This window comes from Anguilla anguilla, chromosome 1 (genome assembly GCF_013347855.1).
Source record: "Anguilla anguilla isolate fAngAng1 chromosome 1, fAngAng1.pri, whole genome shotgun sequence".
Taxonomy (NCBI): domain Eukaryota; kingdom Metazoa; phylum Chordata; class Actinopteri; order Anguilliformes; family Anguillidae; genus Anguilla; species Anguilla anguilla.
In genome coordinates this window covers 20,307,506-20,321,609 of record NC_049201.1, presented here as the reverse complement: position 1 = coordinate 20,321,609, position 14,104 = coordinate 20,307,506, and the positions used below count along the sequence as shown (strand labels likewise).

At 46.8% G+C, this 14,104-nt stretch overlaps 1 protein-coding gene across 1 annotated transcript in view; it reads right to left on the bottom strand.

The window, feature by feature from the left end:
- Positions 1–14,104, bottom strand: part of LOC118227572 (TOG array regulator of axonemal microtubules protein 1) — a 28,279-nt gene that overhangs the window by 1,981 nt on the left and 12,194 nt on the right. Inside the window, exons 3-20 of the mRNA XM_035418173.1 lie at positions 11,834–11,968; positions 9,593–9,883; positions 8,189–8,475; positions 7,676–7,905; positions 5,689–5,786; positions 5,206–5,373; positions 5,015–5,080; positions 4,293–4,465; positions 3,966–4,128; positions 3,534–3,764; positions 2,834–2,948; positions 2,607–2,712; positions 1,817–2,052; positions 1,446–1,604; positions 1,229–1,355; positions 939–1,054; positions 628–808; positions 168–387 (exon numbers count right to left, since the gene is read on the bottom strand). Of these exons, the coding sequence (XP_035274064.1) occupies positions 168–387; positions 628–808; positions 939–1,054; positions 1,229–1,355; positions 1,446–1,604; positions 1,817–2,052; positions 2,607–2,712; positions 2,834–2,948; positions 3,534–3,764; positions 3,966–4,128; positions 4,293–4,465; positions 5,015–5,080; positions 5,206–5,373; positions 5,689–5,786; positions 7,676–7,905; positions 8,189–8,475; positions 9,593–9,883; positions 11,834–11,968 (3,102 nt within the window). The remainder of the gene's footprint in view (positions 1–167; positions 388–627; positions 809–938; positions 1,055–1,228; positions 1,356–1,445; positions 1,605–1,816; positions 2,053–2,606; positions 2,713–2,833; positions 2,949–3,533; positions 3,765–3,965; positions 4,129–4,292; positions 4,466–5,014; positions 5,081–5,205; positions 5,374–5,688; positions 5,787–7,675; positions 7,906–8,188; positions 8,476–9,592; positions 9,884–11,833; positions 11,969–14,104) is intronic.

Genomic DNA, 14,104 nt, shown 5'->3' with positions numbered 1-14,104 from the left:
CCCTGGACCGTGGTAAAGCTAATTATGTGTGACCCCTGGCCATAGTCTGTACAGGATTCATTTTAGATGTTGGAAGGCATCACCATTTTAGGTGCTTTAGCTGATGTGCCTCCCTGGAGGCCATAAAGCTAAAGTTAAGCACAGAGTTTCCTAAACTGAAAACTCACCTATGTCCTGCATGAGGGTTTCCAGGGCAGTAACAGCAGCACTGTAGATGGCATTGTTCTTTGAGTTGAGGTGGTTGTCCACTATGGCTGGAACTAAGATGTTTATCACCTGGGCTAAGTTCTCTTTTAGTGCAGGGATGATCCTCTGTAGGGCCTCCAGAGCATGCAGGTTGACTTTACTGTTTGACTCTTGGAGTCTTGCCTTCATGGCATCAAAGACCTAGTTAGGGGGACAGAAAAATGAATGGAGCTCCATCTCCAATAGAGCATACTTTGTCAGACCAAACATTGCTGTAACCGTTTCACTGTTTCCATTTCCACTCATTTGCACATAGACTGTTTCTAGACCAGATGCACCTTCTCAAGAGTATGCCAGTAGTTGCACACCCAATCGTACACACACTTCTGGTTACAAAATCCAGAGCTACAGTTAATACTGTACACTGCTGAGCTGACTTACCGGGAATATGCAGGCAATGACCATGTCCGGGTTGTTCTTGCACTCAGCAGCGACCTGGTCAATGGCTTTGATACGCTCCCGAAAGTCCTTGGACCCCATCTGCACCTTCATTTGCTTGATGTATTCTGTCCTCTCTGCGATGTTGTGTGCTTGAGCTCTGTGGTTGTACTCGCGAGACTCTCTGCTCAGACAGGAAATGACAGTCCATGCAGCGGCAAGAAATGAATGCACAACGAACAAGAGATTATGAGATTGTATTTCTAGAACCACAGGAATCACCACATGCAACCATGGTGTTGCCGGAAACCCACCTGTTGACAAGGCTGAGAGGCTCTCGAGGAAGAGATGAGGCTCGGCTTGTCCCACTGCCAGGGAGAGAGCGCCGGCCCCTCGCTGAGGGGGTGTCCTGAGGCATTTCGCCCAATCCCTGCCAAGAACACAGCAACCGCCGTCATTACAGTTCACCACCAATGCACAACTTCAAAACCACACAGCTGAAATGTCTTACCCAATACCTGCAAAAGGAAGGAGTTCATAGGTGTTGTCTCTGGTCGCATTGCTCAATGTGGAAACATTCAACAGAAAAATACCTTCAACGTACCTTTGTCTTAAGAGTGAATACCAAGTCTCTGAGTGTTGGAAGGTCTTTGGCTGGAATGTACTTCTTCACTATTTTGTCAAAATCCTGGTGGGATGCCAAAAACAGCAGCATCTGACGTCCATAGTATCTGCGAAAGAGAATGGAAATGACCAAGTTTTGCTTGAAATAATAAAGCAAGATTAAAATATGCTTCTGTTAATCACAGGACAGAATATACCTGGCTTCCTGGGAGGAGTCCTGCGCCAGTCGGGCAATGGCAGGCAGGATCCGGTCAGTGAGGTCCGTGGTGCCAGACAGCAGCCGGCCAGCGCCAATCTTCTCCACCAGGTCGGCCATGTGTTGAGCTGTACACTTCCTTACCATGGAATTCAGGTGTCTGCATGCCAGAAATAGCATCAGTACAGAACAGCGTCAGTACAGATAAAAATACATCATGAACTGCAAGAAACACATTTGCACCATTTCCTGAGAAAGGAATTTCAGCATGTTATATTAAAGATCAGGCCCCTAGGAAGGAAGCTACTATAGGAGCACTGATTGAATGAGAAGGCGCTTAATGTCCTTATCATTTTTGATCGGGCATCTCACCTGACGCCACCAGTGAGCAAAGCGTTCATGACGCGGGTGGGCGTGCAGTTCTGAACCATGCTGTGGAGCGCGGCATCCACGTCCTGCCGTAAGAAGGCGTTGGACACGCCTACTTTATGCAGCAGCGCCGTGGCCGTCCCCTCCAGTTCCTGATCCATCCCCCTCTGGAGGCGCGTGTACATGTTTCCCAGAGTAGCCACCGCCACCCGAGAGACACCTGAGCGCAGGTTCATAACCTGGGGACAAACGCACGTGTAAGCACCGCAGAAAGAGCTGACCCTCCCTTTGTTTCTGAGTCCAGGCACAATGAAGCCTCCAAATAAAACTGTAATTCAGCTGAGCCAATGCCAGCCCTCCCACCCAACCATGTAAGCCAGGGTGTGCTGAGGGTTAATCACTCCAATGCACGCGTTACTGGTGGTACCTACTGATGAAATATAGCTTACTCTTCAAAATGTGAACATACAAAAAATATCTGCAACACCTCCTGTGTAGCTGCAGTTGTCACATTGCTATAGCTAGGTGTATAGATCTGTAACAAATTGCTAGCTAGTTTATCAAGTTTTTTTCTAGACACCTAACAGGAGATATCTGCATGAAAACATCGTGGAAAAACAGGTAATATTAGCTCATTAGCTCATAAAAAAATTTGCTAGCTAGGTAGCTAACATTTCTCTCCAAACATCAATCTCACGGGATCATTAATGAGAGGAGTCTTGTATGAGTTTTTTTTGTGGCCTGACATTAGAACACCATTGGAGCATTAAATTACAGGAGGAAACGGAAGCACCTCTGGGATGAGGGCGCGGCAGACGTCCGGAAGTCTCGCGCCGAGCACGGCTGTGTGGTACTGCGTCAGGCAGTTGAGAAAGGTCATGCCCTCTATCTTCTTCTCCCTGGATTAAATAAAAAGAGAGTTAATAACTAATTGAACACACCTTGTGGTCAATGATAGATGAAATGTGTAGTTATTTCACGGTCGGGAAGGGCAACGGAAGTGTAAAGAGGCGTGTGTACCAGTCGTTAGAGCTCAGCAGTGCGAAACCCTGGGTCAGCGCAAGTTCGGGATTGGAGAAGGGTCGCAACTCCGGCTGTTCCTGGTCATCCTTTTTCTGGCCAGGGAACAACTCGTCTGCCAAGCGAGAGACACCAGAGACATTTAATCAATACTTGATAACAGTTTTTAGTTCTTTAGACTATAAAAATAGAATAGAAGACAAGACGTACAGACATTTGTAAGCCATTCTATCAACAACAATTCTCAGGTTGAGATTTAATTAAAAAAAGTTATTCATTGACAATTCTAAGAGTACAACTTAGCAAATAAAACTAGCTGGTGCACTTATATTTAATTTAATGCTAAATCAAATGATTTATGGATTTGGTTATAGGGAAATAGCCAAGATGGGGTTCAAACATCTTGGTAATAATTATCCAAGTAATATCCAGAGAAACCCTGCTAATAATATGGTACTTTATTTATCCAAATCACATCTTTGTTTGGGCCAGTGTTTTGAAATGCTTTTATTTTAGCACTCTTTTCAATCTGATGCGTCTTTATTATAATTTTGGCTGTTTGTTTACTGTTACTGGTGTTCTATGGCACCTACTTGAAATACTAGCCTGGATATGTCAAAAAATATATATTATTTTAAAAATAATAATTTTTTAAAAATGCTGAAAAAAGCAGAAAACGTCTTGTAGAAACAGCACTAACCGGAGCTGTTGGAGAATGATGGGCGGGTCTTGTTCAGGCTAGGGGCTCTCCTCACACGCCGCAGCGAGGTTTTGGACTGAGGGGGCAGCGTGGGGGGGCTGGGCTGGTGGTGGGGGCTGAAGGACTTGATGGGACTCAGGGTGCCCTGGGGGCTGGTGGAGCTGGCTGTTGAATCCTCTTGGGGGGTGCCAGCCTGAGGCTTTGCCACCTCGCTCCCATTCAACTGCCAATCTGTTCAGAAGATGGAACAGTCAAAAAATTATTCCTACTACAGATAGCATTAACACACAAATCCAACACAGTGAACTGAGGTGAAACAGAATACACATACTATGCATTCCATTTTCACCCACCCTCTCCTCCTCCATTTATGGCCACTCAGACTACGACACAAAAACAGGGACTGGGGGGGGGGGGGGCATGACCTCTGACCTCTGAGTGTGTCCAGCTCGTCGATGCTGGATTCGGACACCGTGTGACGCAGGCCCTGGTGCGCTTTCTCCCCCCGCTGGAGCTCCGCCTGCTGGCCGACCTCCTGCTCCAGACGCCGCTGCCGCATCTTGTCCCGGGCCGATTTGGACAGCTTCACCTTCTCCTGCGCAGCAAAAACCACAAACCGTTCAACCCCCCCCCCGAGAAGCAAGGCAAGCGCGCTTGAGCTCGATTACCGCCACCCCCCCGGAAAAGCACGGAAATGACTCCCTTCCGCTTCCCGTTCCCCGGGGCGTGCAGGGAAAGGCCATTACGCGTGCCGCTTACCCCTGGCTCTTCCGCGTCGACGCTGTCGCTGGCGTCGTGGTGGCTGGAGGGAACCGCGTGGCCGTAAACGCCCTCGGGGAGCTCACCGGACGTCCTGCTCGTGGCGTCGCTCTGCTCCTGCGGCGTGGCGACCACCGGGGAGCTGGGAAGGGGGGTAGAGGAGCCGAAAACTCCTGCGGGAGAAAGCAGAGTGTGTCAGACGCCGTCACGGCTGAATCCACACTTACCCCGGCTGCACATTCTGTCCATCCTGTGTCCAAGTATTTTGTTCACCTCCTTAATTTGCAAAACAGAGGGGGAGTTTGGCTGCATAGCAAATAAAATGAGCAAGATTTAACTAATGCACCCAGCTCATCTCTTAAAAAACTACTGAAAAAACCCAAACTGAGTTACTCAAGAACAATTTAAATTTAAATTGACTAAATATCTAATTTTGAAATCTCCTACCACTATTCCACATTTCCAGTGCATGGCAGATCTCAAGTGTCTGTAGGAGAGACACTGTAGATGTGACTTTGCTGTGATTGTTGCTACTTGGCAACCTAAGGCCTCTGACATCAGCAGAACAATGGGTCAGACATTTGGCGCCTGGTTGCTATGTCAAACACAGCAATGCGCCAGGTTGTGATGAACTTCAGGGCAGAGCACTTGACATGGACTTTGAACCAAACCATTTCGCACAGCAAGACGGACAGGAGCCAATGGGAGGACAAAAAACTGACCTTTACCGATGACGCCTTCCGACATGCCACCAGCTGGTGAAAGTCTACAGCCATTGGCCTGTGATCCTGGAAATGAGAACATGAGCAATCCACAGATTAGAAGAGCACCTGCATAGCTATTCTGTTCCATCCCCATGGCTTCATAGAAACAGACCAGCCTCCGTGATGTGGCCCTGGGTGCCGCAACTCACCCCTGGTGGGTCTCACTGCTCGGACTGGCTCCCGTCCTGTGGGCCTGGCAGGGGGCGGGGACACCTCTCTCACACGCTCCCCCTCCGGCTCGATTGGCCCATTGGAGTAGGTAACTCGCTGGCCAACAACGCTCACGTCTGCGGTGGCTTTGTCTCCGAATGACAATGCTGCATTGCAACACACACGCTTCAGAGCTCTATCCTCAACTTACAGCTTTTCAGAAACAAACACCTGTACCCCACCAATGACCTAGCAGTCTGCACCCAAGGGTCACCGTAAAGGGAACATTCTTCAGGCTGCCCATACAATGTGTTTCCAAGCTCCAATAGATCACATAAGGTCATGGAATCTCACTCTCGAGTGACTGTTTATGTAACTGGAGATCTCACATCACAATGGCAGGAACTGGGTTGAGTTGGCAAATGGTAGACCATTCAGTAATCTGACAGACGTAATTGCTGCAACCAACTAAATGGCCGTACCCTGAAGGGAGTTGAAGTCGATTGAGGCAGCAGGCTTCTTTCCAGAGGAGACCCTGGTGGCCCGAGGTTTAGCTACTGTAGAGCACAAGTTTCCAGAACTGCAGCAACAGAACATAAATCAGAACACAGTTTATAACCACTCATTTTTCCAATTCAGAATTATAATTGCTATCACAGAAAATGATTAGGCTATTTTGTATTTTCATAATGTTGTCAATAACAGTTCAATTCTGAGCGTCAACATAAACTACATTATCCTATGTATATTTCTACATGTACATATAAATCACAAAAGCTATGCTTTAAGTGAAATGTTTGCATTTTCCAAAAGCCTCAAAAGACAGGAGATTAAATTGATCAGCCCTAACACTAACATCAGCTTGCTCTCCAACAAGGGCTTTGACAACTGCTACAACCCCGCGTAAGTCCACTGTACTTCAAAGAACATGCGTCACCACTGGGCAGATTGCTGAAGCTTCAAACCTACATAATTTATGCAAAATTTTCAGAGACAGTTTCTCTACTCGTTGCTGAAATCAAATTGTGTACAACTGGGCTGAGAGATGGATCTATTTTTTTTTTGGACACTTTAGGCAATCAAATTTCAAGAAGTCGACAGCCATGGAAGTATAGAAAAATCTCAAAATGACCAACAGAATGAGAGGTCTTTTGTCAAGATCAATTGGATTTAAATTGAGTATTGTTTGCACAAAAAATTCCTTTTCAGGGAATGCCCACAACAATGGCGCAATCTAAGGGAACCAAAATTAGTATTTGGCAAGCCTCCAGCGATTGTAGTCTACCCATGAATGGTTTTGAATCGGCAGAGACATCTTGACAGGTTTGAAAATAGGCGTTTTATATTGAAGACCGACGCAAATATAAGCAGGGTCATTTAAACATACATTTCCTTCTGAGGCATGATATATTTACTCTGTCTTCAGCAGTCTCAGTTTCCTATGTCCTTGATGTGTAATATAAAATTTAGCTTGTTAACTAAAGGACAACTTGGGTAATAAAACATTATTTGAGGATGTCAGCCCAGGTGTTCCGCATAGCGCTCTCCAGGTTGGTAACTGTCCTCCAGCTGAAGCCAAGCGACACAAATGAACAGCTTCTCTATTCAAGTATTCGTGACTGCGGCACCCTTGAGCACTGATGAAGGCTTGAACGAGATTGAAACATCTGCGAATCTCCTCTTTTGTTTTGTGCCCTTGAGGACGTCTTGCTTTTGTACTTGTTTATCAGTTCGTGAGCTTTAATAAACTGCTCATTTGGTGAATACTGATTTGTTTTTGCAGTGTGCGGTCTCCATTCCAGTCGTTTAAAATTCATCGTCGGTTATCTGCACCCACCGCGCATCTTGGATAGGCTTTTTATTGACGGAGCGCAAACTTGAGGTACCACACGGCAAAATGTATTCAGTATTTCTGACATACTGATAAACCCAAATTAGACAATGACTGCTTTTCACAGGTTAAATTAAACTTAAAATATTTTTTTTTTTACATTTTGAAAATGGTGCCCTCAACTGGCAGAACTGTGAATTATTTTGTGCACTCCCATGAGTGAAAGGCAAAGAAATATGGAAGGAAAATACCTGTGACAACCACAGCATTAGCCCACAGAAATACCAAAGCATTTACAACACCAGCTTCACTCAACTGAGTATTGACACTTTCTCCCTATTCTGTGCATCACCCACCTCAGTTGATGCAGAGATAGCTTTTGACAAAATTGGGCTACGTAAGTACACCTGACCACTGCCAAAGAGCATCTCTAGAAAAGGACACTGGTGAGTAGATATGTATATTCGGGTATCTGTTACAAAACAAGCCATTTTGTTACTGAATGTATTACAACAAAGTCATGTTTCTTCATCTTCATTAGAGCAACACGCATCTGTACTGAGGTTCGTGTTCAAAATGTGGGCCTATCCTCGGGGGAGGGGGGGGGGGGGCTCTGCAGCACAATGCTGCGGACTGACCTGGCTTTGGTGCCGTTGAGGGTGGAGTTGGGCGGAGAGTACAGGCTGGAGAGGCCGCTCTCACTCAGCGGGCTGGTGATGGAGGGGGGCGTCTGTGACGGCGAGTCCAGCGCCAGCTCCAGCTTCACCGCCGAGTCCGGGCTGTCCGGGTCCGGGTCGGACCCGCTCAGGCTCACCTTGGCCCGCTTCTTAGCGGCGCTGTTGCGCAACGAGCGCAGAGAGTTCATCATCTGGGGGAAAAAAAAAAAACCAGACGTGTGAGGCGTCTCGTAGCAGAACGGTTTCTCAACACGCCTTATCCAATATCTAACTGAATGTCACAGAAATGATACCCCCTGGACAGATATTCATTTAAAAATTAACTACACCGCACCCAGGCACTCCTGTTCTAATACAACGTCCCACAGTTTTGACCTGCCAGACAGAAGCGTGCTTGGTTTCTGTATGAGCAGTATGAGAGTAATGGCATGCAGAGGACTGTTGTCCTGTGGCACGCTGTCCTGCTCCAGTCACCTCCTCGTGGTCCACAGGCTCCTCCTCCTGCACCAGCGCCCCCAGCTGGGAGAGGTCCAGGCGCATCTTCCCCTCGGGCAGCTGGTCTTGCGGGGGGGTGCGCGGGTGGGGCGTCTGGGGCGCCTGGCCCTCCTCGCACTGCTGGATGTGGTGGTCCTGAAAGCCCTGTGGGATGGGGGGCACGGGCCTGGAGCCGTTCAGGGCCTGGCGGCAGGAGGAGGTGGAGGAGGAGCGCACCAGCGAAGCCCGCAGGGGCAGCGGGGAGCGCCGGTCGCCCGTCGCGTCACCTGAAGGGTCAGCACAATTTGTCACAAGGGAAGAAAGGGAGATTAGTCAGGTGCTAATGTCACATCAACACATTCGGTATACTGTAAGCTATGCTCTAAATCAATTTATATAGAGAGGAGGTGCAGGTATGCCAGTGTTTGGCTCAAAGCCCTCCCTGTATTTTCTAAGTTTGAAACTGCTCTCTGAAGAACTTCTCAGTTTGTACTAGCCCATGGAATGCTGCATCTTTAGAATGCGAAACATTTCAAAATCTGCATTTTACACTAATTCACTTTCATTCTGGTAAAAATAATTTTTTCCATAATATGCCAACTCAAAATAATAGCACAACAAATGTATGTCATTCATAATTTTATTATGGCACTTGCAACAAAGCGGGATGAAACAGTGGGATTAGCAGGATGAAATAAGATAAAAAATTATGATTCAGAGATCAGAAACTAAAATTTCTGCCACTCAGGATTACAATATTAAAAACCCTGAGAGCGATTTGTTTTAATTGACTCGTGTTGAGCAAGCTGGCTAGTGCGAGGCATCTTGTTTTCGCCTTTTCATTCAAGTTAAATGCTTTCTCTTTGAATCCCGTAATGCTAGCATCAGCTGTGTAAATATTATGATCAATAAAAAACACAAATGTCAAGACACCAGAAGGCTAAGTGAACTCGAAGAAACAGGAGTAATGATTTTGTTGTGGTTCACATTTGAGTCATCGCTCTTTGAAATCTTACGATAAAAAAGACCTTGAGATATCTGTGTTTATAAAGCGCGGTGTATTTTTTTCCCACGTTCCGTTTTGCTTCTTTTTTTCTGGGTAAAAAACAGAAAATCCTGTGTTAACACGATCACTGACTTCTGGTTTCAGAATCACCCTGTAGAAAATACCTGATGCCATAATTGAATGAAGCGCGGAGTCTGGCAAGCAGTAATAGGGTGAAATGCAACACCACCCAACACCCTCTTGATTTTTTTCTTGAACGAATCTGTGCCCAGATCACCTTCTCAGGTGACAGGCAACCAATTTGGCTCAGTTCGCCACCCACCTTCGCAGATGAAAGGCAGCCATTTTGGCTCAGTTTCTATTATTTTAAAGTCAAAGCCATGAAACTGTATCCTTGCCTTGAATCTCCCTCCAGGGACTGGTGTCTCGGCGGCGAGGGCTGCTCTCCCTCTTGTTGGGCCAAGTGCTGGACAGAGACAGCGAGGAATCGGCGTGGCGGTGGGACAGCCTCGGGGTCCGAGGACTGCCCGGCAACTTGGCCAAGGGGTAGGAGGGCAGGAGGAATTTGCCGGGAGACGTGGAGCTGGAGGGCAGGGCGAGGCTGCCGGGGGCCGTGGCACTGGAGGTGAGGGTGAGGGTTCTCTCTGCGCTGGAGGGCCGGCAGAGGGAGCGGCCCGCTCTCGGCGGGGCTGCAAGGTAAAGCGACACCCGTGACGAACCCCGATCATGCATTATACACGCCACCTGCGTGCGCTGCGCCCACTTTACAGACCAGGCTCCGTGATTCTGACGCTCAGAGAATAAGAGAACCGGGCCCTGCACCGCATGAAAACCGCCGTCAATTATAACACTGTGTATTGATTCAAGGACTGCTGCCGGCCAGTGTGGAAGAGTCATAGGCAGGCAGGCAGTGGAAATAATGCTACTGTGCCAAAAGCATTCCTCACTGTCTGTAACTTCACAATGCCCAGCACTGCCTCTCACTCACCAAACGCACACCAGCAGCAGAAATAACGTCAAACGCCTCAGAATAGAAATCACCAGTGTTGGGCCTTTCAGCCTTGTCTCACTGAAATGAGTTTACACATTGCTGTCAAAATACCCACACGCAGCTCTACCGCTGGCTCTTACTTAGTGACGCATGTACTGTAAATAAGTAGCGAGCCAGCTATTGCGTCAGCAACTAAGTTGCAGTTAACTTTGCCGTTAAAAGGTCCAGGAAACTGAAATCTGTGAATTCTTTGCTGACGTCTTATTTTTTGTATTCACAAATGGCCCAGAAATATTTTTAAATGATTCTTGCCAACAAAAAAAAAAAACATAGAGAAGCCTGTACCAAGATTGGCTTACTTTCCCCCTTGGCTAAACGCCAGGTTTTCAGCGATGGAGTTAACTGGTTAGCTTAACTATGTGCGTCACTAAAATGCCAATACCAGGAGAAATCCTTTGTACCTGTAATATCTAAATGATCGCTCTTTCCATTTTTGTGTGGGCAAGCTAAGTAGGAAATTGCGCCTTCCGTGGATACAGAAAAATAAATATGCTTTTTTCTTTTCCAAAAAATAAAGGGAACCACAAGAAATGGGTTTCATTTCTGGAGGCCCACAGGCACAGGCAATAACCCCAGTTAATATCTGTAGTGCCCATTTCCATGAGGAGGACTTCACCAACTATCTACAATAACAATGTGGCTTTGCTAAAAAGCTAGCCTTGGTGCATGGTGCAGTGCCTTCTCTCCCTTCACCAACCCCCCCAACTGTCGCTGCTAGCGCTCCCAGCTGTCGCAGAGCAGACACGAGATGGATTAGTAAGTAGGTCTACCTTTAGCTAACGATAATCAAATAGCTTTCAACAGTTATCCAGGTAGTTCACTCAAGTATACTCCATGACATATTACACTTGAAAATTCTAATGGCCTTCTCTGTGTTCAAATCCCATTACACATCATGGTCTCTAGCCACTTCACTACACCGCGATCCAAATAATCTTTTCAGGATTAACAAGCTGCTGTTAATGTCATTTAAAATGACAGAACTGGCAGCCAATGAGATGGGCAGGTAGTTACTGGTATTAAGGTGGTAGTGATGTTATTTAAAAGTTAAGATGGCTGTTTATTGTGCTGACATGTTCTTTCCAAATATGGAACTTTCACATTTGGTAAGCACTTTCTTACTTAATTGTTGAGCTATTGACACACAATATTATCCATGGAAATAGTTGACCGTTGCACTGAATGGTCCAAAACACAAAGTTAGATGTGTATTATCAAGTGCACGTATTGTAGCTGAAAAAAAGAAAAAAATGCGCAAAATATCCAGCCAGCACACCGATGTGAAAAAATAGTATGCTGAAGTATACTATTCTTTACTTCAGAATACTTGGAGTACAATTAAAAGTTTATGTCAAGTATGCTTAGTATACTATTTTCTCGCATGGGTGGTCATCACACATTACGGTATGTCTGTTCAGAGCCCACATAATACCATAAAGCACTCTATTCCTGTTTTAGCTATAAGGAGTATAATTAGTTACTGTCTTTGCACATTGTTTATTTATTTATTTGTCTCACGAGACCCTCCAAGAAGCCTCAGGACACGACCCTGAGCTAGCGGTGGAACGGACGAAGAGCGGCTCCTCACCTCGCTCGCTGTCCGAGGGGCTGGCAGACTCCCGGGGCGGGCGGTCCGTCTCCACGCTGCCGCTCTTCCGCGACCCCCCGTGTGAGGGGGGGTCCTTCCTGCCCAGGATCCTGGGCTGGTGCGGCTCTGAGAAACCTGGAGCAGTACGAAACAGGAACATTACCCTAGAGTACACCTTTCAAAATGCCTTTTTTATTACCCGATTCTTTCCCCCCCAGAATGTCTCTTCATTTTACACTCAAATACATGAAAATCCAGGCAGTCCCTGTCCGTGTGTAATAAATCCTGTAAAATGTATGTAAATATTAACATAACCTGAAGGTACTGTACTTTTTTAATGCTTAGGAGGCCCGAAGCAGGTAGGTCCCCATGCAGATAGTGTTTGAGCTGAGCGGTTTGAATAGGTGCCAACTCTGGGTCCTGAGGGATATGGTTGTTTGTGGGGAGGACGATAAGCAGAGGCCAATGGGCCGACACGCTCTGATGCGGTCTGCCCTGCCGACACAGGAAAGGCCGCTGGTGCCAATTAGGGCCCAGAGTAAAGACCGTCGAGTCCAGTCTTGCCCCAGTGCCCAGGGCTCCCATTAACAGTGTCCCCGCAGTGGCCGTACGCTGCGCTTTTGAGCACATAAACGTCAAGCGTACACACTCACCATGGACCTTATAAGTCAAGAACAAACAGTACACACACTTTCTGGCACACCCATACACTGCCCTGCTTTCACACAAGCACATATTATGCACACACATACACACTGCCACACGCCAGCATGACACCCCTGGGGGAGAGGTGCGGCAGTTCCGGAAGTGCACCGTTGGTTGCCGCATGGCGAGAGAGAGCGCGCCCACACAAACACGAAATCAAATAAACAAACATCTTCACCCGTCCCTCGCATGAGTTCCAGGCGAGAACAACGAACCAAAACAACAAACTAAAATAAGAAAGACAAAAGAAAGCGAAACCGAGTGGCTTTTCAGCTGACCAGATCTTCCAACTTTTCAGCGGCAGGTTTAACTTTCTTGTCATACTGGGACAAACAAAAACAAAACTAAACAAAACTCAAAAACATGCTCTCTCAGTGCGTGCTTCCGGTCTCGGTCCCAAACTGAGGAGAGGAACACACCTTTAAGCACCTGGACTGATTAGTTAACGTAACCCAGGTGCATATGCTCTTTCCACCAGCAGGTGCAGCCAAGACCAATCCACTTCCCCAGTGGACCGAATGCCCCACACACACACACATACACACAACCAAAAAATGCACATTTATGGAAACTGGGCCCCACTGACATGCTTCCTATTTCAATGAGGATAAATATTTACAAACTCTTTCAACACTTAGGTGGCTTTAAAAGAAGATTTCAAAAATACTGTATTTGTTCTTGAAAGGGGCATCATTTTGATACATCAAATTTGAAAAATTCAGAAATTCCCTCAAATTTCAATTTTCTTTTGTTAAAACACTGGGTACATGGATGGAGCCTATGCCTTGTTCTACCAGGTTTCTGGGAGAGGGTGAAAAAACAACCGTATAATATCAATAACCCTGCCTCTCATATCTGGTGACAGAGCCTAACAAGCTTCTGGTTAACAGGAACTTGCAGCTCTGCTTTGGTGGCTCGTGTGCAAAGCCCAAGACAACTTGTCCTTTCCATTCCGCAGACCCAGAGTTCTCTCACGCAACAGGTCAATCCCGATTGTCCCCCGAAAAAATAGCTCATTACTGCACGCCACTTCAGATGCAATCTGCAATCATGTGCAAAAAGGCTGACTGAAAATGACACACCTACTTAAGGATCCGTGTTTCTAATCAGACTGCAAATCCCTCCAAACAGAACAGAACAAAATGGCCCCTTCAGTGGAAAATAAGAAAACCTAAGAGCGACCGGTTTGTTGTGTTCCCTCTGAGTGATTAATCAAGGGGGCAATTCTAAAAGCGCGGTGTTTATTTTGCATCATTGGCCACAGAGCCGCGCTCTCACGGGGTGATGAAATTGTCTCTTTCTTGGAAGTAATCTGGTTTCGGGCTCAATTACAGACCTTCTGCAGCCACGCAACTGCTCATTTGAGAGAGACGCGGCGGTTATTCAGTCCGGGCAGAGCGCCTGTTATGAAAGATTAATGAGGAGCCCTTTTTTTTTTTTTTGCACCTGCGGCAGGCGAGCGGAATCGATCCCTTACGGGGATTAGGATCATCACACATTGAACTGGTCCCAACTGATTGCATAGCTCCAGCAGCCCCAAGGTGTCAGAGTCCTCCGTTTACAAAC